Source organism: Aythya marila, assembly GCF_965140915.1.
Source record: "Aythya marila genome assembly, chromosome: 29".
Lineage (NCBI taxonomy): Eukaryota > Metazoa > Chordata > Aves > Anseriformes > Anatidae > Aythya > Aythya marila.
Genome location: NC_139070.1, coordinates 2,623,638 through 2,644,441, shown reverse-complemented (window position 1 = coordinate 2,644,441; position 20,804 = coordinate 2,623,638). Strand labels below are relative to the sequence as shown.

At 70.4% G+C, this 20,804-nt stretch overlaps 3 protein-coding genes across 3 annotated transcripts in view; all 3 read left to right on the top strand.

The window, feature by feature from the left end:
- LOC309888517 (sodium/potassium-transporting ATPase subunit alpha-2) overlaps nt 1-8,854 on the top strand; it is a 10,311-nt gene extending 1,457 nt beyond the window's left edge. Inside the window, exons 2-24 of the mRNA XM_082780872.1 lie at nt 581-660; nt 750-854; nt 954-1,013; nt 1,134-1,337; nt 1,606-1,719; nt 1,828-1,962; nt 2,190-2,307; nt 2,588-2,856; nt 3,035-3,233; nt 3,375-3,484; nt 3,591-3,725; nt 3,811-4,000; nt 4,376-4,551; nt 4,634-4,770; nt 4,854-5,004; nt 5,351-5,519; nt 5,599-5,753; nt 5,861-5,984; nt 6,554-6,699; nt 7,491-7,621; nt 7,722-7,823; nt 7,912-8,003; nt 8,601-8,854. Of these exons, the coding sequence (XP_082636998.1) occupies nt 607-660; nt 750-854; nt 954-1,013; nt 1,134-1,337; nt 1,606-1,719; nt 1,828-1,962; nt 2,190-2,307; nt 2,588-2,856; nt 3,035-3,233; nt 3,375-3,484; nt 3,591-3,725; nt 3,811-4,000; nt 4,376-4,551; nt 4,634-4,770; nt 4,854-5,004; nt 5,351-5,519; nt 5,599-5,753; nt 5,861-5,984; nt 6,554-6,699; nt 7,491-7,621; nt 7,722-7,823; nt 7,912-8,003; nt 8,601-8,629 (3,105 nt within the window). The 5' untranslated portion in view covers nt 581-606 and the 3' untranslated portion in view covers nt 8,630-8,854. The remainder of the gene's footprint in view (nt 1-580; nt 661-749; nt 855-953; nt 1,014-1,133; nt 1,338-1,605; nt 1,720-1,827; nt 1,963-2,189; nt 2,308-2,587; nt 2,857-3,034; nt 3,234-3,374; nt 3,485-3,590; nt 3,726-3,810; nt 4,001-4,375; nt 4,552-4,633; nt 4,771-4,853; nt 5,005-5,350; nt 5,520-5,598; nt 5,754-5,860; nt 5,985-6,553; nt 6,700-7,490; nt 7,622-7,721; nt 7,824-7,911; nt 8,004-8,600) is intronic.
- A 1,127-nt stretch (nt 8,855-9,981) lies between these two features.
- On the top strand, nt 9,982-14,776 carry CASQ1 (calsequestrin 1). The gene is made up of 11 exons (XM_082780918.1): nt 9,982-10,739; nt 11,307-11,391; nt 11,948-12,048; nt 12,148-12,259; nt 12,528-12,601; nt 12,681-12,811; nt 13,687-13,732; nt 13,854-13,908; nt 14,003-14,103; nt 14,191-14,265; nt 14,493-14,776. Exons 1-11 carry the CDS (start codon nt 10,503-10,505, stop codon nt 14,706-14,708), a joined length of 1,233 nt encoding a protein of 410 aa, XP_082637044.1. The 5' UTR covers nt 9,982-10,502; the 3' UTR covers nt 14,709-14,776.
- Nucleotides 14,777-15,109: 333 nt separating this feature from the next.
- PEA15 (proliferation and apoptosis adaptor protein 15) lies at nt 15,110-19,716 on the top strand. Its single transcript, XM_082780943.1, has 4 exons — nt 15,110-15,194; nt 18,045-18,218; nt 18,921-19,076; nt 19,209-19,716. Exons 2-4 carry the CDS (start codon nt 18,047-18,049, stop codon nt 19,271-19,273), a joined length of 393 nt encoding a protein of 130 aa, XP_082637069.1. The 5' UTR covers nt 15,110-15,194; nt 18,045-18,046; the 3' UTR covers nt 19,274-19,716.
- Nucleotides 19,717-20,804: the final 1,088 nt, after the last annotated feature.

Genomic DNA, 20,804 nt, shown 5'->3' with positions numbered 1-20,804 from the left:
CATAACTCCCCCCCCGGCTCCCCCCCCACGCCTGCTCCTGCCAAGCTGCCGGGGCCGGGGCCGTGCCACCGCGCTGTGCCAGCCCCCCCGCTGCCAGCAGTGCCGGGGGGGGGGCACCGGGGGGGGGCCGGGTCACCCCCCCACAACCTCCCCGAGATGGGGGGAGCTGGCACCATGCCCCGGCCCCTGCCTGGGGTGGCACCCCCGTGGTGCTGGGTTTGTTCACCCGGCTTGTGGGGACCCCCCGTGGCCACAGTGACCCCCCCATGGCCGCAGTGACCCCCCCGTGGCCGCAGTGACCCCCCCTTTCCCACGGTGACCCCCCCCCCCTCTGACCCCCGGACTCCTCTCCCCTGTGTCCGGTGACACCGCCGTGCCCCTGGTGCCCCCCCATGCCCACCACGCCGCCCCCCATGCCCATGGTGACCCCCCCAAATGCCCACGCTGCCCCCCCCGGTGCTCTGCGCCGTGGGTGCCTCTTCCCCTGTCCCCAGCGGCCCCCCCCGGTGACACCCACCCACCTTCCCCCCCCCCCACCCACCGCGCCCCCCATACCCACGCTGCCACCCCGTGCCTGCAGTCCCACCGTGCCCACGGTGACCCTCGATGATGCCTGTGGCCACGGTGACACCCACGCTGGCGGTGACATCCATGCCCATGGTAATGCCCGTGCCCACGGCCGCGGCCGTGCCAGCTGTGGCGGCGGTGCCGGCGGTGCCCCCGTGCCCACGGTGTCCCCGCGCCCGCAGGATGGCCGCGAGTACTCGCCCGCGGCCACCACCTCGGAGAACGGCGGCGGCCGCAGGAAGCAGAAGGAGAAGGAGCTGGATGAGCTGAAGAAGGAGGTCAACCTGGTGAGGAGGGGACCCGGGGGGGTTTGGGGGGGGGGGGGGGGGGGGGAGTCGGGGACCCCCACCCCACAGCGGTGACAAGGGTGGCGTGTGCCCCCGCAGGACGACCACAAGCTGTCCCTGGATGAGCTGGGAAGGAAATACCAGGTGGACCTGTCCCGGGTGAGACGTCCCCGCGCGCCCACCGCGGCGCCCTCCTGGCACCCCGTCCCCATGTGTGTCCCCCCCCCACCCTCCCCGGCAGCCCCCTGTCCCCGTGGTGGCAGCGTGCCCGTCCCGCAGGGTCTGACCAACGCGCGGGCGGCCGAGATCCTGGCTCAGGACGGCCCCAACGCCCTCACCCCCCCGCCCACCACCCCCGAGTGGGTCAAGTTCTGCCGCCAGCTTTTTGGGGGATTTTCCATCCTGCTGTGGATCGGGGCCATCCTCTGCTTCCTGGCCTACGGCATCCAGGCCGCCATGGAGGACGAGCCCTCCAACGACAACGTGAGGGCACTGCGGGGACACGGGCACCGCGGGGGACATGGACACTTTGGGGGGGGCATGGGCACCGTGGGGGGCATGGATGTGACAGGGGACACGGGCGTGACAAGGGACAGGGGCACCGTAGCGGATCTGGGAGGACATGGACATGGTAGGGGACACGGGCACTGTGTGGGGACACAGGGGACACGGCGGGGGACACGGGCACCGCGGGGGGCCATGGGCATGTCCCCGGGCACGCTGGGGACGGTGACACGCTGCCTGTCCCCAGCTCTACCTGGGGGTGGTGCTGGCCGCCGTCGTCATCGTCACCGGCTGCTTCTCCTACTACCAAGAAGCCAAAAGCTCCAAGATCATGGACTCCTTCAAGAACATGGTGCCCCAGGTAGGAGCCCCGGGGTCCCTGTCCCCGCACCCCGGCACCCTGCCAGGCTGTATGGGGGGGGTCCTGGGGGGGCCTTGGCAGGACCTCAGGGTGCCCTGCGCCCCGCAGCAAGCGCTGGTGATCCGCGAGGGCGAGAAGATCCAGATCAACGCCGAGAACGTGGTGGTGGGCGACCTGGTGGAGGTCAAGGGGGGCGACCGGGTGCCCGCCGACATGCGCATCATCTCCTCCCACGGCTGCAAGGTGAGCGGGGGGGGCACCCGGTGACGTGGTGACGGGGGGGCACTGCTGGTGGCACGGGATGGACGCCGGGACTGGCACCGGGTGGGCGCCGGGACTGGCACTGGGTGGGCACCAGGACCTTTGGGTGCTGTGGCTGCTGTGGGGACCCCAGAGCTGGTCTGGGGACACCGGGGCTGGCCGAGGGGGGGTGCCCCGTGCCCCCCGGTACCCACCGCTGCCCGTGCCAGGTGGACAACTCCTCGCTGACCGGGGAGTCGGAGCCCCAGACCCGCTCGCCAGAGTTCACCCACGAGAACCCACTGGAGACCCGCAACATCTGCTTCTTCTCCACCAACTGCGTGGAAGGTGGGCGCCCACGGGTGCTGGGTGCTGGCGGTGTCCCTGTTCCCCCCCCCCCGTGTCCCCAGTGGGACACGTCCCTCATGTCCCCCGGGTGGGTGCGTGCCCACGTGCTGTGGTGCACCCCGGTGGGCACGTCGCTCGATGGCCCCCGTGTCCCCTGTTGGGGTGGGTGTCCCCCAGGGCCCCCTTCGTGGCCGGGTGTCCTTAGCCAGGAGGGTGCCCCTACACGTGTGGGTGTCCCCGGTGCACGGAGGGGATCTGTGACCCCGTGGCTGTCCCCCAGGCACCGCCCGGGGCATTGTCATCTCCACGGGGGACCGGACGGTGATGGGGCGCATCGCCTCGCTGGCCTCGGGGCTGGAGGTGGGCCGCACGCCCATCGCCATGGAGATCGAGCACTTCATCCGCCTCATCACCGGCGTCGCCGTCTTCCTCGGCCTCTCCTTCTTCATCCTCTCCCTCATCCTGGGCTACACCTGGCTGGAGGCCGTCATCTTCCTCATCGGCATCATCGTGGCCAACGTCCCCGAGGGGCTGCTGGCCACCGTCACCGTAAGGGCCCCCAGGGGAGCAGAAGGGGGAGAAGGTGCTGTGAGGGCACTGGTTCTGGTGGGAGGGAGGTGGCGGGGACTGGTGCTACCGGGCTCGGCTGGTCCTGCTGCACCCAGCGCCGCTCGGTGCCCGCTGAGGGCCGGGGGGTGCCCCCTGACACCCGTGGGTGCCCCCCCAGGTGTGCCTGACGCTGACGGCCAAGCGCATGGCGCGCAAGAACTGCCTGGTGAAGAACCTGGAGGCGGTGGAGACGCTGGGCTCCACCTCCACCATCTGCTCCGACAAGACCGGGACCCTCACCCAGAACCGCATGACGGTGGCGCACATGTGGTTCGACAACCAGATCCACGAGGCCGACACCACCGAGGACCAGTCGGGTGGGTGGCCAGCCCCCGGCCCCCGGGTCCCCAACCCCTGGGCACCCCGACCCTTGGGCAGTGGCCCCCTAAGGCACCTACCTGCGCCCCAGGAGGTGTCCCCGGAGGAGACGGGGGTTGATGGGGGCCGTTGTCCCTCAGGTGCCACCTTTGACAAGCGCTCACCAACCTGGGCGGCGCTGGCGCGCATCGCCGGCCTCTGCAACCGCGCTGTCTTCAAGCCGGGCCAGGAGAACATCTCAATTTCCAAGGTAGGTGGCCCCCGGCACCGGTGCACCGAGTGTCACCACCCCAGTCTGCCACCCTGGTAGTGCCGGTGTCCCCACGCATCACCTTGGGTTCCTCTCCACACACCAGCGGGACACGGCGGGCGACGCGTCCGAGTCGGCGCTGCTGAAGTGCATCCAGCTCTCCTGCGGCTCCGTCAAGAAGATGCGGGACAAGAACCCCAAAGTCACCGAGATCCCCTTCAACTCCACCAACAAGTACCAGGTGCGGCCGCGGTGGTGCCAGCGGTGGTCACGGTGGTCACGGTGGTTGCGGTGGCCGCGGTGCCAGCGTGTGTCCGTGCCCGCAGCTCTCGATCCACGAGCGGGAGGAGGACCCCCAGGGGTACCTGCTGGTGATGAAGGGCGCCCCCGAGCGCATCCTGGACCGCTGCTCCCGCATCCTGCTGCAGGGCCAGGAGGTGCCGCTGGACGAGGAGATGAAGGAGGCCTTCCAGAACGCATACCTCGAGCTGGGGGGGCTGGGGGAGAGAGTGCTGGGTGAGCGGGGCCGGGGGGCGGGGAGGGGGTGTAGGGAGGCACAGGGGGGAGGGGGGAGGCAGGAGGTGGGTGCATGGGGGGGTGGGTGAGGGGATATGGGGGTGTGGGGGCAAGGGGAGGGGGGATGTGGGGATATGGGGACAAAGGGACATGGGGATGGGGGGGCTGTGGGGGACAGAAGACATTAAGGACACAGGGACATGGGGACACTGGGACATGGGGACATGGGGACATGGGAATGGGGACGTGGCAGAAGAGGGAGCACTGGGGACGTGGAGGGAAGGGCCACGGGGACAAAAGGGACATGGGGGAGACAAGAGGAGGTGCAGAAGGGATGGGGAGGGGGCCACCCCGTCACCCTCTGCCCCCCGCCAGGTTTCTGCCACCTCTACCTGCCCCCGGAGAAGTTCCCCCGGGGCTTCCGCTTCGACGCCGACGAGATCAACTTCCCCACCACCAACCTCTGCTTCGTGGGGCTCATGTCCATGATCGACCCCCCCCGCGCCGCCGTCCCCGACGCCGTCGGCAAGTGCCGCAGCGCCGGCATCAAGGTGAGACCCCCCCCAGCTTCATGCCATACCCCCCCCAAACAAAACAAACACGGGCTCATGGTGGTGGCTTTGCCCCCCCCAGGTGATCATGGTGACCGGCGACCACCCCATCACGGCCAAGGCCATCGCCAAGGGGGTCGGCATCATCTCGGAGGGCAACGAGACCGTGGAGGACATCGCCGCGCGCCTCAACATCCCCGTCAGCCAGGTCAACCCCCGGTAAGGGCAGGGGGGGTCTCGGGGGGGGCACAGGGGGCAGGGGGGAGGCCGGGGGCCCCCGCTCAGCGCCGCGGTGCCCGCAGGGAGGCCAAGGCGTGCGTGGTGCACGGCTCCGACCTGAAGGACATGACGGCCGAGCAGCTCGACGAGATCCTCAAGAACCACACCGAGATCGTCTTCGCCCGCACGTCGCCCCAGCAGAAGCTGATCATCGTGGAGGGCTGCCAGCGCCAGGTGGGTGTCCCGCGGCCCCCCCCACAGCGTCCCCGTTCCCCCCTGGGTGTCCCTGTCCCCTGTCCCTGTGTCTCGTGGTGCCCCGTCCCCGTGCCCCGTGGAGTCACCGTGCCCCATGATGTCCCCACCCCTGCTCCCTGCGGTGCTCCTGTCCTTGTGCCCTTGGTCCTCTGTCCCCATGTCCCACGGTGCCATAATCCCATGGCCCATGGTGTCCCTGTCCCCACGGTGTCCCTGTCCCCACGGTGTCCCTGTTCCCACAGTGCCCCCGTCCCCGTCCCTGTGGTGTCCCCATCCCAATTGTGTCTCCATCCCCACGGTGTCCCCATCCCCACGGTGTCCCCAGGGTGCCATCGTGGCGGTGACGGGCGACGGCGTCAACGACTCCCCGGCGCTGAAGAAGGCCGACATCGGCATCGCCATGGGCATCGCCGGCTCCGACGTCTCCAAGCAGGCGGCCGACATGATCCTGCTGGACGACAACTTCGCCTCCATCGTCACCGGGGTGGAGGAAGGTCAGGAGCCACCCACGGGTGCCACCACCCCCGTGGTGGTGAGCACCCATGGGTGCTGACCCCATTGTCCCCCCCCTAGGCCGGTTGATTTTTGATAATTTGAAGAAATCCATCGCCTACACGCTGACCAGCAACATCCCCGAGATCACGCCCTTCCTCCTCTTCATCATCGCCAACATCCCGCTGCCCCTCGGCACCGTCACCATCCTCTGCATCGACCTGGGCACCGACATGGTGAGGGGGGCGGCACGGGGGTGGCACGGGGGTGACAAGGGGGTGACAGGGGGTGATGGGGGATGACGGGGGGTGACAGGGGGTGACGGGGTGACGATGCCGCCCAGGTCCCTGCCATCTCCTTGGCCTATGAGGCGGCCGAGAGCGACATCATGAAGCGGCAGCCCCGCAACCCGCGGACGGACAAACTGGTGAACGAGCGGCTGATCAGCATGGCCTACGGGCAGATCGGTGAGCGCCCCCCCGGGGAGGGGGGGGCCTGGCACCCCTGCCAACACCTCGGGACCCGCTGGGGACATCGCGAGAGCTGGGGGGCACTGGGACTCCGAGTAGCACCCCAGGGTCCATGAGTAGCACTGGGGCACCCGCTGCTGATACCAGCCGTGTTCCCCCCCCAGCTGACACCAGGGCTCTGGTGGCCCCCCCAGGACCCACTGGTGACAGCAGGGCTCCCAAGGGACACCCCCCTGCCCGGGGCTCTGGGTGACACCAGGGCTCCGAGTGGCACCCACTGGTGACCCTGAGGCACCCACGGGTGATGCCCCCCCTGGCTGGCATTTAGGAGCACTGGGTGACACCGGGGCCCCCCCGAGGAGCACCAAGGGCTCACCGCGGCACCCCACTGGTGACCCTGAGTGACCCCCCCAGCGCCCCGTGCCACCGCAGGGCACCCACTGGTGATACTGGGAGCACTGGGGGACCCACCGAGGGCGCGCAGGGAGCCCGCTGGGGATACCCGGGGACACCCTGCCGCCGCACCCAAGGGTGCCGAGCCGTGGGGTGACGCGGGGGTGCCGCAGGCATGATCCAGGCGCTGGGGGGGTTCTTCACCTACTTCGTGATCCTGGCTGAGAACGGCTTCCTGCCCGCTCGCCTCGTGGGCATCCGCCTGGCCTGGGACGACCGCTCCACCAACGACCTGGAGGACTCCTACGGCCAGGAGTGGGTGAGCGCACGCGCTCGTGCAAAGCCCCCCCCACCCCCCCTGTGTGCGCACACACCTGCCGGCACGCTTGCACAAGCGCTTGCTCGCTCCCTCCCCTCGCAGCCCCCGGTTTGTGCGCTGCCTTTGTGCGGCTCCTCGGGGTGCTGCCGCTCGTGTGCCCTCGTGCGTGTGAGTGTGCGGGTGCAGGGACGCTTGTGCAAGGGCCTTGCACACCTGTGCACCCGCCGAGTGCTGGTGTGCACATTGTGTTGTGGTGTATCCGCGTGTGCCCGCGCAGAGCCATCCTTGTGCACGCCTCATTGCCTGCTTGTGCAGCTCCCCTTGCACGGCTGTGCTCGTGTGCGTGTGCACATGTGTGTGTGTGTGTGTGTGTGTGTGTGTGTGTGTGTGTGCCTGTGCCCTTGCACACTTGCACTCATGCACAACCCTTGTGCACCCATTTTGGTGTGCTTGCATGTGAGCCACCCCCACCCAGGCGCACAAGGTCTTGCACACCCGTTTGTGCACTCCGCTTCTGCTTGTGCTCACACCTCTTGCACACTCACGCCTCTTGCACACTCACCCACACCTCTTGCACACTCACACCTCTCACACACTCACACCTCTTGCACACTCGCCCACACCCCTTGCACACTCACCCACCGCCCTGCCTCCCTTCAGCACCCCCACACCCCCCCACACCCCTCACACACCCCCCTGGCTGCGCACCCCCTCCCGGCACACCCCTCCCCTCGCACACGCGCGTGTCCCCGGGGGTGCACACACCTGTGCTGAGCCGTGCCCCCCCCCAGACGTACGAGCAGCGCAAGGTGGTGGAGTTCACGTGCCACACGGCGTTCTTCGCCAGCATCGTGGTGGTGCAGTGGGCCGACCTCATCATCTGCAAGACCCGCCGCAACTCCGTCTTCCAGCAGGGCATGAAGTGGGTGCCCCCCCCCTCGCCCTCCTGACCCCCCAACCCTTCCCACCCGGCACCCATGGGTGCCCCCCTCGGTCCCAACACCCGCGGTGCCTCCTTCCAGGAACAAGATCCTGATCTTTGGGCTGCTGGAGGAGACGGCGCTGGCGGCGTTCCTCTCCTACTGCCCCGGCATGGGGGTGGCCCTGCGCATGTACCCCCTCAAGTGAGCGCCCCCCCCGGTCCCCCCCCCGGCCCCCCAGCACCCATGGGTGCCCCCCGGGCTGATGTTGTGCCCCCCCCCCTCCTTGCAGGGTCACCTGGTGGTTCTGCGCCTTCCCCTACAGCCTCCTCATCTTCGCCTATGACGAGGTGCGCAAGCTCATCCTGCGCCGCTACCCCGGCGGTGAGTGACCCCCCCCCGCCCCAAATACCCCCCCCAGGCACCAAAATCCCCCTGGCCCCTTAGGGTGCAGCCCCCCCGACCCCCTCTGCCCCCCAGATGTGGAGCACCGGACCCCAAATCCCGGCCCCCCCCCCCCCAAACCCACCTTGTCCATTCCCAAAAAACAGTTTCAGAACTGACCCCCCCAAACCAACTGCCCCCCCCCAGGTGGTCGCTGCCCCCCCCCCCCAATCCCCCTGCCCCTCTCCAGGCGCCCAATATGGGCACTGCCCCCCCCCCCCGGCACCCCCTTCCATCCCCAAAGCAGACCCTGACCCCCCCCTCCCCAAATTGCTGCTGGCACCCAAATTGGTGGGGGGCACCCAGTGGTGGTGGGGGGGTACCCAGGTGGGTGGGGGGCACCCAGGGTTGTGGGGGGGGGCACCCCAGGAAGTGGGGAACCCCCCTGAGAGCAGGGGGTACCCGAGAAGGGGGGGGGGGGAGCACCCGAGGGGCTGGGGGGGCACTCATGGGGGTGGGGGGGTGAGGAGGGGTCTCAAGGGGGTGGGGGCACCTCCACCCCCCCCAGCCCCTCCCCTAACGCCTGCCCCCTTCCAGGCTGGGTAGAGAAGGAGACCTACTACTGAGTGCCAGCGTGGGGCCGGCCCAGCCCCCCCTCCGCGCCCCCCCCCACCCGTGGGACCCCCACCCACGGGGGTCCCGCCCCCCCCACACACAGCCCCCCACGCCCCCCTCACCCTGTACTAACCCCGGGGGTTGGCGCTGCTCGGCCCTGGGGGGGGGAGCATTGGGACCCCCCCCCCAAAACGCCTGGGGGGGGGGAACACCCTCTGCCCCCCCCCCCCATGGGGCACCCAGAGCCCCCCCCGTTGGAGCAATAAACCAATTTAACCCCTTCGGTGCCGGCCTGCCCTGTCTGTGCTGGGGGGGGGCACTGAGTGGGGAAGGGTTTTTGGGCCCCCCCCGTGTCTTCTCTGTCCCCAATGCCTGCTGTGCCCCCCCCGTGCACCCCCCCATGCCCCCCACACCCCCCTGGTCCCCCCCAATGTCCTCCCATGTCCCCATATGCCCCCATGTCCCCCCCATGCCCCCCCCGTGTCCCCATATGCCCCCCCCCATGTCCCTGTGTCCTCCCATGCCCCCCCCACCCCCCCATGTCCCCACTGCCCCCACGGTGCCCCCCCCATAACCCCATATCCCCCTATATGCCCCCCCCGCCCCCCATACCCCTACACCCCCCCCACCCAGCAGCGCCCCCCCAGGGCCAGCCCGGTGTCTGGGTGGGGGGGGGGGGCACACACACAGCCCCCCCCCATCACGTCTCGCCACCCAAACCCCGGCAGCTGCGGGGTATAAATAACGCGGCGCTGCCACCTGTCCCCCCCCCGGCCACCCTGGGGACTTTACACCGCCCCCCCGGGTGACACCCTGCGGGGGGGCACGCAGGAGCAATGTGGGTGCGCTGTGCCCCCCCCCCAGAACCACCCCCCCACCCTCCCCCAGCACACGCAGCCCTGGTGTTTTGGGGTGTCCCCCCCCCCCCAAGCTTTGGGGTGCTGAGTCAGCAGTGGGGGGGAGTTGGGGGGGGGCAAGGGGGGGGGGCGCTGGGCCCTGCTCGGGTTTCTCCCCAGGTTTAAAAAGAAAAGGCAAATAAATAAATAAATAAATAAATAAATAAATAAAAGATCCCCCCCCGCCCCCCCCCCCAGCCCCAGGGCCACCACGGGGGGGGTCTCGCCCCCCCATCCAGGGGGTCCCGTTCCTGTGGGGGGGGGTCCCTGTCCCTGCAGTGTCCCCATGGCCGTGTCCCGGTGCCCCCACCCCCAGCTCCTTATTTTTAGCCCCCCCCCCCGTGTGCCCCCCCCCGCGGCTCCGTCCCCTCGGCTCCTGTTTCCTCTCTGTCCCCTGCTGTCCCCACCCCCCCCATGGGCCGGAAGGGGCCGTGTCTGTCCGCCCCCCCCCCCCAAATCTCCCCCGGGGGGGGGGGGCCACCAAGGGGCTGCGTGGCCGCTGCCCCCCCCTCCCCTCCCACCCCCATCCCAGGCGCTGGGGCTGCGGGTCCCGGCCGGGCCGCGTCCGTCTGTCCGTCCGTCCGTCTGTCTGTCCGTGTGTCCGCCCCCCTGTGCTGTCCGTCTGTCCGTCCGGCTGTCCCCTCTGTCCCCAAGTGTCCTGGTGTCCCCCTCCGGCTGCCACCCGGGCCGGGGGCTGTCTGTCTGTCCGTCCGCCTGTTCCCTGTCCGTGTGTCCACCCCCCCGTGCTGTCCGTCCGTCTGTCCGTCCCCGTTCTGTCCGTCTGTCCGTCTGTCCCCTTGCTGTCCATCCGTCCGTCTGTCCGTCCGCCTGTTCCCTGTCCGGCTGTCCGTCCCCGTGCCGGCTGTCTGTCCGTCTGTCCATCCATCTGTCCGTCCGTCCCCGTGCTCTCCGTCCGTCCGTCCGTCCGTCCCGTCCCCCCCCGCAGCTCCCTCCTCGTCCCTTCCTCCCCCCCCCTCCCCGACCCCCCATGCGGGTCTGGGGGCTGCTCCTGGCCCTGCTGGCCCTGGGGGTGGCGGCCGGGGGGGGGTCCCGGGGGGGTCTCCGCTTCCCCACCCACGACGGCTCCGGGCGGCTGCTGCCGGTGCCGGCCCGGGACCCCCCCGCGGCGCTCGGGCGCTTCCCGGTGCTGGCCCTGCTCTACCACGGCCCCCCCGCGGGGAACGAGGCCCAGCGCCGCCTGCACACGGGGGAGCTCGTCCTGGAGGTGGGGGGGCAACGGGGGGGGCTGGGGGGCACCGGGGGGGGCACGAACCCAATGGTTCGGAGTGGGACTGGTGGGGACTGGGGGATGCTGGTGGGGTGGGGGCGCAGGTGGCACCAGTACCCGCGGGGCACTGGGGAGGAACTGGGGGGTACTGGTGAGGAACTGGGGGTACTGGTGGGGACCTGGGGGTACTGGTTAGGAATTGGGGACACTGGTGAGGAACTGGGAACACTGGGGAGGAACTGGGAACACTGGTGGGACAGGCAGCTGCTTGGGGCACCAGCACCTGCAAGGCACTGGGGACACTGGTGGGGACATGGGGACACCAGCGGGATACTGGGAGGACAGGAACCAGCACTGGGGACACCGTGACACCGCGGGAGGGGGCACCGGGCAACCGGGGGCACCGGCACAGGGCCCCCCCCGTGGGGTTGGTGGCACCAGCGTGGTGCTGGGTGGGGACGGGGGGGACACAGGGAGAAGGGACAGGGGGATGTGGGGGGGTGGGGGGGGGGCAGGATGGGGGGGGGCTCTGAGTAAGGTGTCCCCACGTGTCCCCCCCCCCAGTTGGCAGCCCAGGTGCTGGAGGACAGGGGCGTGGGGTTCGGCCTCGTGGATGCCCAGAAGGAAGCGGCCGTGGCCGAGAAACTGGGTAAGGGGGGGGGGCGGGGGGGGGGCACCCCATGGGGACCCTGCGGGGGGGGGGGGGCAGGGGGCGTCCTCCTGGGCTGGCACCAAGGGGAGGGTGCAGGGCCCCCCCCCCGTCCCTCCTGTAGATGCTTGGAGCCCCCCCCCAAACCCAACACAGAGCCCCCCTCTCCCCCCCCCACCTCCCAGCCAGGCACAGGGACCCCCCCCCCATGAGCCCAGCCTGGCCCCCTTGGACCCCCCCCACCTGGAACAGCCCCCCCCGGTTTTTCCCCCATTGAGGAAACTTTTTGAACACCCCCCCCCCAGCTTCACATGGAAACACTGGGACCCCCTTGCCCCCCCCCCATCCCTCAGCGAGGCACAGAGACCCCCCCATGCCCCCCCCCAAATGGCCCAGACACCTCCGTACCCCCCTGAACCCCCCACCCCAAGCCTAGGACAGCCCCATGCCCCCCCCCTACCTGGCACAGGGACCCCCTGAGACCCTCCCCAGCTTGGCGCAGGGCCCCCCCCAGGGCTGAGCTGCCCCCCCACCTCGTGTCCCCCCCCCCCCCCAGGGCTGACGGAGGAGAACAGCATCTACATCTTCAAGGGGGACAAGGTGATCGAGTACGACGGGGAGCTGGCGGCTGACACGCTGGTGGAGTTCCTGCTGGATGTCAGTGCCCCCCCCCCCAAAAAAAAAAACCCCAGGGACCCCCGTGCCCTGACCCCCCCCCTCCCTGACCCCTGCTGACCCCCAGACGCTGCCCCCCAGGTGCTGGAGGAGCCGGTGGAGTTCATTGAGGGCGACCGCGAGCTCCAGGCCTTCGAGAACATCGAGGAGGACCCCAAGGTCATCGGCTACTTCGAGGGCAAGGACTCGGAGCGTACGTGGGGAGGGGCGGCCCCCCCCACCCCATCCCACCCCCCCCACCCCATCCCACCCCACCCCACCCCATCCCATCCCATCCCATCCCATCCCACCCCATCCCATCCCATCCCATCCCATCCCATCCCCTCCCCATCCCAATCCCAAATCCAATCCCAAATCCAATCCCATCCCCATCCCACCCCCGGGATCATTGGGGACTGGGGGGGCTGGGGGGGGTCCCGCTGGCCCCATGTTGGTGCCGGGACCCCGCGCTGCTCCCCCAGACTTCAAGGCTTTCGAGGAGGCGGCGGCGCAGTTCCACCCCTACGTCCCCTTCTTCGCCACCTTTGACGCCAAGGTACCGGGGGTCCCCTCCTCGTGTCCCCATTGGGGGGGGGGTCCCACGGGTGGCTCAGAGCCCCCCTCGCCCCCCCCAGGTGGCCAAGAAGCTGACGCTGAAGCTGAACGAGGTCGACTTCTACGAGCCCTTCATGGAGGAGCCGCTCACCCTCCCCGCCCGGCCCCCCGGCACCGAGGACATCGTGGCCTTCGTGGGGGGGCACCGGCGGTGGGCACCGGCCCTGCGCCCCCAAAAGGGGGCTGGCTTCCCGGGGGATGGGGCTGGTTGCCAGGGGGTGGTTGCCATGGGGATGGTTGCCATGGGGAGGTGGTTGCCATGGGAGGCTGTTGCTATGGGGAGGTGGTTGCCAGGGGCTGGTTGCCATGGGAGGTGGTTGCTATGGGGAGATGGTTGCCATGGGGAGGAGGTTGCCAGGGGGTGGTTACCAGGGACATGGTTGCCATGGGGACGGTTGCTATGGGAGGTGGTTGCCATGGGGAGGTGATGGCTGGGGGGCTGGTTGCCATGGGGACGGTTGCCATGGGGAGGAGGTTGCCAGGGGGTGGTTACCAGGGACATGGTTGCCATGGGGCTGGTTGCCATGGGGACGGTTGCTATGGGAGGTGGTTGCCATGGGGACGGTTGCCATGGGGAGGTGATGGCCGGGGCAGTGGTAGCCACAGGGACGGGGGTTTCCTGGCACAGGGAGGGGGGGGCAGTGCTCGGGGGGGGTCCATGCCCTCCCCCCCGGTGTGACACGAATTTGTGAGGCCTCACCGGGGGGATAGAGGGGGGGGCATGGTGCCAGTGGGGTGGGGGGGCGGCAGAGCCCCCCCGGGCAGGGCAGGGATAACGCCTGGGCGCTGCAGCATTAATCCCAGATCAGCCCCCCCCAGCCCCCCCCCCCGCCATGACCTCAATCCCACGGGAGGTGGGGGGCACTGGGGCCACCCCCGAGGTGCAGAGGGGCCTCGGCCCCCTCCTGCCCCCCCCCCCAAGTTGCTGCAGCCCCCCAGCATCCCCCCCCCGAACAGCACAGCCCTGGAGGGGGGGGGGCATCAGTCTGGGGGCCCCCCTCACCACTTTATCCCCCCCCCCCGCAGGACGACGCTGCGGAAGCTCAAACCCAAGAGCATGTACGAGACATGGGTGAGTCTGGGGACCCCCCCCCGGCTGGGTCATGACCCCATTGCTCTGTGTCCCCCCCCCATGACCCCCACGAGGTGACGGGGGGGGTGACACCAGCCCCTGTGTCGTGTCCCCCCCCCAGGAGGATGACATCAATGGGATCCACATCGTGGCCTTCGCAGAGGAGGACGATCCGGGTACGGGAGGGGTCCCGGTGCCCCTGTGGCTTTGCAGGGGGGGACGGGGGGGGCCCCCCCATCCCCTCTCACCCCTGTCCCCCCCCCCTCCAAGACGGGTTCGAGTTCCTGGAGATCCTGAAGGACCTGGCCCGGGACAACACCGACAACCCCGACCTCAGCATCATCTTGATTGACCCCGAGGACTTCCCGCTGGTAGCACCCCCCCCCCAGCCCCCCCGGGAGGGGACCCGCTGCTGTGACCCCCCCCCCGTGGGGCTGACCCATGTCCCCCCCCCCCAGCTCATCCCTTACTGGGAGAAAACCTTCAACATCGACCTGTCCCGGCCCCAGATCGGGGTGGTCAACGTCACCGATGTGAGTACCCCCCCCGGACCCCCCCCCCCATGGCACCACTGTCACCTCTCGCACTGTCCTGCCCCCCCCCCGCCTTGTCCCCGTGCCCTCCCCACCCCACAGCCCCACTTCTTGTCCCCTTTGCACTGTCCCCCATGGCCAGTGCCCCCCACCCCGGCCCCGTGTCCCCATCCCGGTGTCCCCATCCTGGTGTCCCCCCCCCCGTGTCCCCCCCCCGGTGTCCCCAGGCGGACAGCGTGTGGCTGGAGATGGACGAGGACGACCTCCCGGGAGCCGAGGAGCTGCAGGAGTGGATCCAGGACGTGCTGGAGGGAGAGATCAGCACCGGGGACGATGACGAGGACGATGATGATGATGACGATGATGATGAAGATGACAATGATGATGACGATGATGAAGATGATGAAGATGATGATGATGATGATGAAGATGATGAGGACTAGGCCCCACCATGGCCCCCTCCACCCCCATCCCCATCCCCACGCGTGGCCATTAAAGCCCCCAAAATTGCCAGGAGCCGGGCTGTGACCGTGGGGACACTGGGGGGGGGTGGAGGTGGGGGTCCCGTGTGCGTGGGGAGGGGCTGGGACCCCCCCCGTGGGACACCAACACCCGTGGGTGCCCCCGGCCGCGGCCCCTTCCCACGGTGCCGCCGCGTCCTCGGTGCCCGGTGGCAGGGGGGGGGCAGCGACGGGGACCCCGCGCGTGGGGACGCCCCCACGGGAGGGGGGGGGGGCGCCCCGTGGGTGCCCGGCGCGGGCGGGGCCGGGAGGGGCGTGGCCTAACGGGGCGTGGCACTAAGGGGCGTGGTCTCGGGCTCCGCCCCCCACGGCCCCGCCCCGCCCCGCGGCGCGCAGAGCGGCAGCACCGAGGCACCGAGCGGCCGCACCGGCACCGCCACCGCCACCGGCACCGCCCCGAGCCGGCCGGTAAGAGCGGGGCGGGGGGGGCGGGACCGGGACCGGGACCGGGACCCAACGGGAACGGAACCGGGAAGGGGAAGGGAACGGGAACGGGAAAAGGGAACGGGAAGGGAACGGGAACGGGAAGGCGCCGCCAGCACCGGGACTTCCCCCCCCCCCCCCCGCCCCGGAGCCGCCGCCTCCATCCGGCCCCGGCCCCGCTCCCGCAGCCGGGGGGGCCGCGAGGGAGACCCCCCGCGTTACCAACCCCCCCCTCCCGGTGCTGACCCCTCCCGGTTTTGCTCCCCCCCTCCCGTAACGCTACCCCCCTGCCCCCGGTTGTGCCCCCCCCCCTCCCGGTGATGCTCTCCCGTTAGCGGCCCCCCCCCCGCCCCGATCCGCGACCAGGACGAGGTTAACGGTGGGACCGGGGATGCCCCCCCCGTGTCCCCGACCCCCCCCCCTCGTTGCCCCCCGGTCCCGGTTTCAGTTCCCCTTTCGCTCCGGTGCCCGCGGGGGGGTCCGAACCCGTGACCGCCCTGGGGGGGGGGAACCGGGCCCGCGGGTCCCCCCCCCTCGGTGCCACCCGGTCCCAACGGGGGCACGGGGACCCCCCCCATCCCCGCCCGGTCCCCGCGGTGCCACCCGCCCCCCCTGCCCCCCCCGGTGCCGCCCGGTACCGGAGGGCTCCCGGCCGCCCCCCCCATCCCCATCCCCCCCCCGGTCCCCCCGATGTCCCCCCCCCGCCCCCGGCCCCGCGTCCCCTCCCCCGGCGCGTGATGCGGCCACGTGCCCCGGGCCGTGCTGGGAGCGAACTGGGGCCAAACTGGGGCCAAACTGGGCCGAGCCGGGGCGGCGGCGCCACCGGGGGCCGCCTCTTCCGCCCCGCGGCCCCAGGAAGGGGAGGGCTGGGGGGGGGGCGTGGGGAGCGGGACCCCCCCCCCGGACACACACATCCCCCGGGGATGCCCCGAGGCTGCCGGGGAAACTGAGGCAGGGAGGTGCTTGGGGGGGGGGGGCACGGCCAGATGTGCCCAGCTGTGGCCCCCCCGGTCCCGGTGCCGGTCCCGGGGCGGTGGCCGTGGGCCCCGCTGCCCCCCCCCGGCCCCGTGGGGCCGCCCCCGCCGTGACTCAGTTTCCCCCGCGGGGGCCGGGCCGCGGCCGCATTGTCCCCGGCGGCACAAAGGGGCCCTTGTCCCCCCCCCGGCACACGGGGGGGGGGGGGGGAGATGCAGGGGGGGTCCCCAAAATGATGGGGAGCCGGGAGGCGCGGGGGGGGCACCTCCCTCACCCCCCCCCGTCCCGTTTGTCTCCTGCCCGGGGGTGCTGGACCCCAAAAATCCCGAGGGGGGGGGGGATTGAGACCGTTATTTGGCGCCCCCCCCCACACCACTGCTATCCCCGTGTCCCCCCCCCCAAAATCCAGCGCCCCCCCCCCTCCGGGCCGCAATGGACGGAGCGCGGGAGACAAAGGCGGGAAGGAAGCGGCCCCCCCGCATCCTGCCGGCCCCCCCCGGGCCCCCCCCGCCTGTGGAGGGATTTAGGGCAGCGCCCAAAACGGGGCCGGGCGCCCCCAGCGCCCCCCAGACCCCCCCCAAGTGGGCACCCAAGGGTGGGTGATGGGGAAGGGGGGGGGGGGAGCGGAGCCTCCCCCCCCATCACTGCTCGGGACGGGCCACGCCCCTCATGCATATTCATGAGCTGATTTGCATGGGGTGAATGGGAGGGCGGGGGGGGGGCCGGGACAGCAGCTGGAGGGGGGGGGGGCACGGGATTTGGGGGAGGGGGGGGCAAGTGTGCAAGGGCTGAGTCATGGGGCTGGAGGGGGGTGGGACACGCGTGTGCACACGTGTGTGTGTGTGTGTGTGCACAGGGGTGTGCAAACGGGGGGGGGCATGGGTGTGAAAATGGGGGGGGTGCAAATGGGGGGGGTGCCCATGGGGTGCAAACGGGGGGTGTCCGTGGTTGTCCGAATGCGGGGGTGCCCATGAGTGTGCAAATGGGGGGGGGTGCACATGCGTGGGGGGGGTGCACCTGGGCGCGTGTTCACACGCGTGTGCACGTGTGTGGCCGTGTGCGTACGGCTGCGGGGCCGTGGGCGCGGGGGTGTGCGCAGGGTGGCTCCGAGGGCGGGGGTGGTGGTGTGGGGGGGGGGTGCACGTGTCGGGTGGGTGGCGGCGTGCGTGTGCACACGTGTGCCCATCTGTGCCCTCCCGCGTGGTGCCAGCACCCCCCCCCTACACACACACACACACACAGCACCCATGGGTGCCACCGCCGGGGTGGGGCTGTGAGGAGAGGGGGGGGCACCCAAAGGCCAGGCAGGGTGCTGCGATCGCCACGGTAACCGCATCCCGGGGGGGGGGCGCCACGGTGACCGAGGTGCAGCAGGAGATGGAGGGGGGGGGGGACAGGGTGATAAGAGGGGGGGGGGGTCCCCATCCCCATGACCCACACCCGGGGCTGGGGGTGCCCCTGTCCCACCCCCCCCCCAGCCTTGGGGTGCCCCCCCTGTGTCCCCGAGTCATTGCAGGGGCGATGCGCTGGGTGTGCAAGGGGTATTGGGGGTGTGCCGGGGGGGCTGTGTTGTGCCGGGGGGGTCAGATTGTGCTGGGGGGGCCGTGCCACGAGGAGGGGGGGGCCACACAAGGCCCCAGCGCGTGCGCCCAGCGGGTCCCTCGTCCCCAGCCCTGTCACATCCCGTGAGCATCACATGAGTCACGGCCCAGCGGAGCCGGGGGGGGCGGCAGGGAGGGATGGAGAGCGTGTGAGCGTGAGTGTGTGTGTGTGAGCGTGTCGGGGGGGTCCCGGGGGGGTCCTGGGGGGGGGGGGGGTGGCGGCTGAGGCCGGGGCCGCTCGTGACGCGGGTGGCGCCAGCCATGGCCGAGTACCGCAGCCTCCTGGAGGAGCTGGCGCAGAACATCACGGCCGAGGACCTGGAGCAGCTGAAGTCGGCGTGCAAGGAGGACATCCCCAGCGGCGAGGGCGAGGCCATCGCCACCAGCCACCACTGGTTCGCCTTCCTCGAGAAGCACAGCAAGCTGGACAAGGGTGAGCCCCCCCCCCCGCCCCGACCCCAGGTCCCTGTCCCTGTCCCCGTTTCCATCCCCTCGCTCTGCCCCCGTGGCCCCCTCGGTCTCCAGCTCCGTCCCCTGCCTCGTTTCCTGGTCCCCCCCCCCGGTCCCCGTCCCTCGTCCTGGTCCCCGTCCCTCCTCTGTCTCCTTTCCCCGTCCCCATCCTGGGCTCTGTCCCCTGCCCAGGTCCCTGCCTGTTCCCCCCAGGCCCTTTCCTGGTCTCCTGCTCCCTGTCCCCTTGTCCCAGTCCCCTCCGCTGGCTGTGGCCCCGCTCCCTGCCCCACTCCCTGTCCCCTCTCCTGCTCCCTGCCCCTGTCCCTGTCCCCTTTCCCTGTCCCCAGCCTTGGTCTCTGCTCCCCGTCTGTGCCCCTGGCTCTGTTTCTGCTCCCCATCCTGGTCCCCATCCGTCCCCTCTCCTGGTCCCTGATCACTGCCCTGATCCCCATCCCTGTGCCTGTCCCTGTCCCCGTCCCTGTCCCCTCTCCCGCTTCCAGTCCCTGTCACCTGCTGCTGGCCCTGGTCCCCGTCCCCCGCCTTGGTCCCTGTCCCTTGTCCCCTCTCCCAGTCCACATCCCCGGTCCCTTTCCCTGCCTGATCCCATCCCCAGCTCCTGCCCGTCCCCAACGCCCCCTGTCCCGATGTCCCCTGTCCCCGTGGTGACGCCCCCCGCCCCCCCCAGCCAACCTGTCGTACATCGAGCACATCTTCGAGATCTCGCGGCGCCCCGACCTGCTGACCATGGTGGTGCAGTACCGCACCCAGGTGCTCAAGATCTCGGAGGAGGACGAGGTGGACACCAAGCTCACCCGCATCCCCAGCGCCAAGAAGTACAAGGGTGAGCCCCCCCCCGCGCGCCCCCCCCCCCGGCCCCACAGGACCCCCCCGGGACCCCCCCATGCTTGGTGGGGACGCACACACACGCAGCACCCCCCCCTCTGGTGACCCCCTCCCCAAAATTTCTCGGCAGACATCATCCGGCAGCCCTCGGAGGAGGAGATCATCAAACTGGCCCCCCCGCCCAAAAAAGCCTGAGGGGGGGGGCGAGGAAGAGGACGAGGAGGAGGAGGAGGAGGAAGAGGAGGAGGTGGGGGGAGGCTGCGGCCCCCGTGTCCCCCCCTGCCGCCTCTCCGGCCCCGGGGCTGGGGCGGGCGGGGGGGGGCAGCACGGTCACTAACAAAGTCTTAACGCCCCCCCCCCACCCCAAAAAGCCAGGGCCGGGGGCGGCTCTGCGTGTGCGTGGGTGTGCACGTGTGTGTGTGCGTGTGTCTGGGGGGGGGGGGGCGGCTTTGCTATTCCCAGGGACCCCCCCCCCCCGCTGCCCAAAACCCTCATTGGGAGGGGGGATAACAAAAACAGGGACCCCCCCCCCCATTTAAATTATGGCCTGGGGAGGGGGGATAACAAAAACAGGGACCCCCCCCTTTAAATTATGGCCTGGGGAGGGGGGGGAACAGGCAAAGGGACCACCCCCCCCCCCCCCAAAAAAAAAAATCACACTGGGGACAGGGACCCCAGAGCAGGTGGCTGGGGGGGGGGCACGAGGATGAAGGAGGGGGCACGTGGGGATGGAGGCGAGCAGGGCGCTGTGTGGATGGGGGGGGCCCGTGGGGACCCCCCCGGGCAGGTTGGAGGCTGAGGAGGTTGTGAGGACTCGGCCCCACGGGGGAGGGGGGGGGCACATTTTCAGCGTGCCCCCCCCGCCCTGTGGGGGTGCAGTGGGAGGGGGGATGAGGAGGCGATGTGGGGGGGGGGGCAGTGGGAGCCCCTGTGCTGGGGGGGTGATTTAATGGGGGGGGCACCCCAGACCCCCCCAACCACCCCCCTCAGTGTATAGGGGAATGCTCTAAGACCGCCCCCCCCCAAAAAAAAAAAAGCTCCATTTTGCTTTGGGGGGTGGGGTCACGCAAAACTAGAAGACCCCCCCCAAAAAAAAACACAAACCAGGCTGATGGAGGGGGGGTGTCCTTCCAGCCCCCCCCCCCCAGGGCTGTAATTGGGGGGGGGGTAGAAATGGGCCCACCCCCCAGCAGTGTGTGCGGTATTTGGGGGGGGGCCAACAGCTCTAGCTACTAACCTGGGGGGGGGGGGGCGCTAGCAAAGCTGGGGGGGGGGCACCGGAGAGAGTTTATGTTAATATATTTTATTTAATAAAAGCTAAAACCCGCAGAGCCTGCGTGCGGCCCCCGCCTCGTGTGTGTCCCCCCCCCCCATTTAGCAGCCCCCCCCCCCCAAAAACAACCCTCTGTCTCTCGTTGCAAAATGACTGTTTGGGCCCCCCCCCACCCTGTAATCCCACGGGGGGGGGTACCTGGTGCCCCCCTGCCCCTGCTGGGATGCTGGGGGGGGGGCAGCACTGTATATTTTTCCCCCCCCCTTGCCCCCCCCCCCCCGACCGCGCTGACTGTGTACAGCTCCTATAAAGAGATGGAGATCAAACCCAACCCTGGAGGGTCGCGTGGCTCTGTGGGGGGGGGGAAATTGGGGTGAAAACACAGGAAAAAGGGTAAAATAGACCCGGTTGGGTGGGGAGGGGGCAAAGTGCTTGGGGGGGGGGCACAATGTG

What these genes read in the sequence shown, in the direction of transcription:
- PEA15 (XM_082780943.1), top strand. Translation starts at nt 18,047, where the DNA reads ATGGCCGAGTACCGCAGCCTCCTGGAGGAGCTGGCGCAGAACATCACG. An exon ending in GCACAGCAAGCTGGACAAGG is followed by an intron (nt 18,219 to 18,920) that starts GTGAGCCCCCCC and finishes CGCCCCCCCCAG; the next exon opens with CCAACCTGTCGTACATCGAG. An exon ending in CAGCGCCAAGAAGTACAAGG is followed by an intron (nt 19,077 to 19,208) that starts GTGAGCCCCCCC and finishes ATTTCTCGGCAG; the next exon opens with ACATCATCCGGCAGCCCTCG.
- CASQ1 (XM_082780918.1), top strand. Translation starts at nt 10,503, where the DNA reads ATGCGGGTCTGGGGGCTGCTCCTGGCCCTGCTGGCCCTGGGGGTGGCG. An exon ending in GGCCGTGGCCGAGAAACTGG is followed by an intron (nt 11,392 to 11,947) that starts GTAAGGGGGGGG and finishes CCCCCCCCCCAG; the next exon opens with GGCTGACGGAGGAGAACAGC. An exon ending in TCGCCACCTTTGACGCCAAG is followed by an intron (nt 12,602 to 12,680) that starts GTACCGGGGGTC and finishes CGCCCCCCCCAG; the next exon opens with GTGGCCAAGAAGCTGACGCT.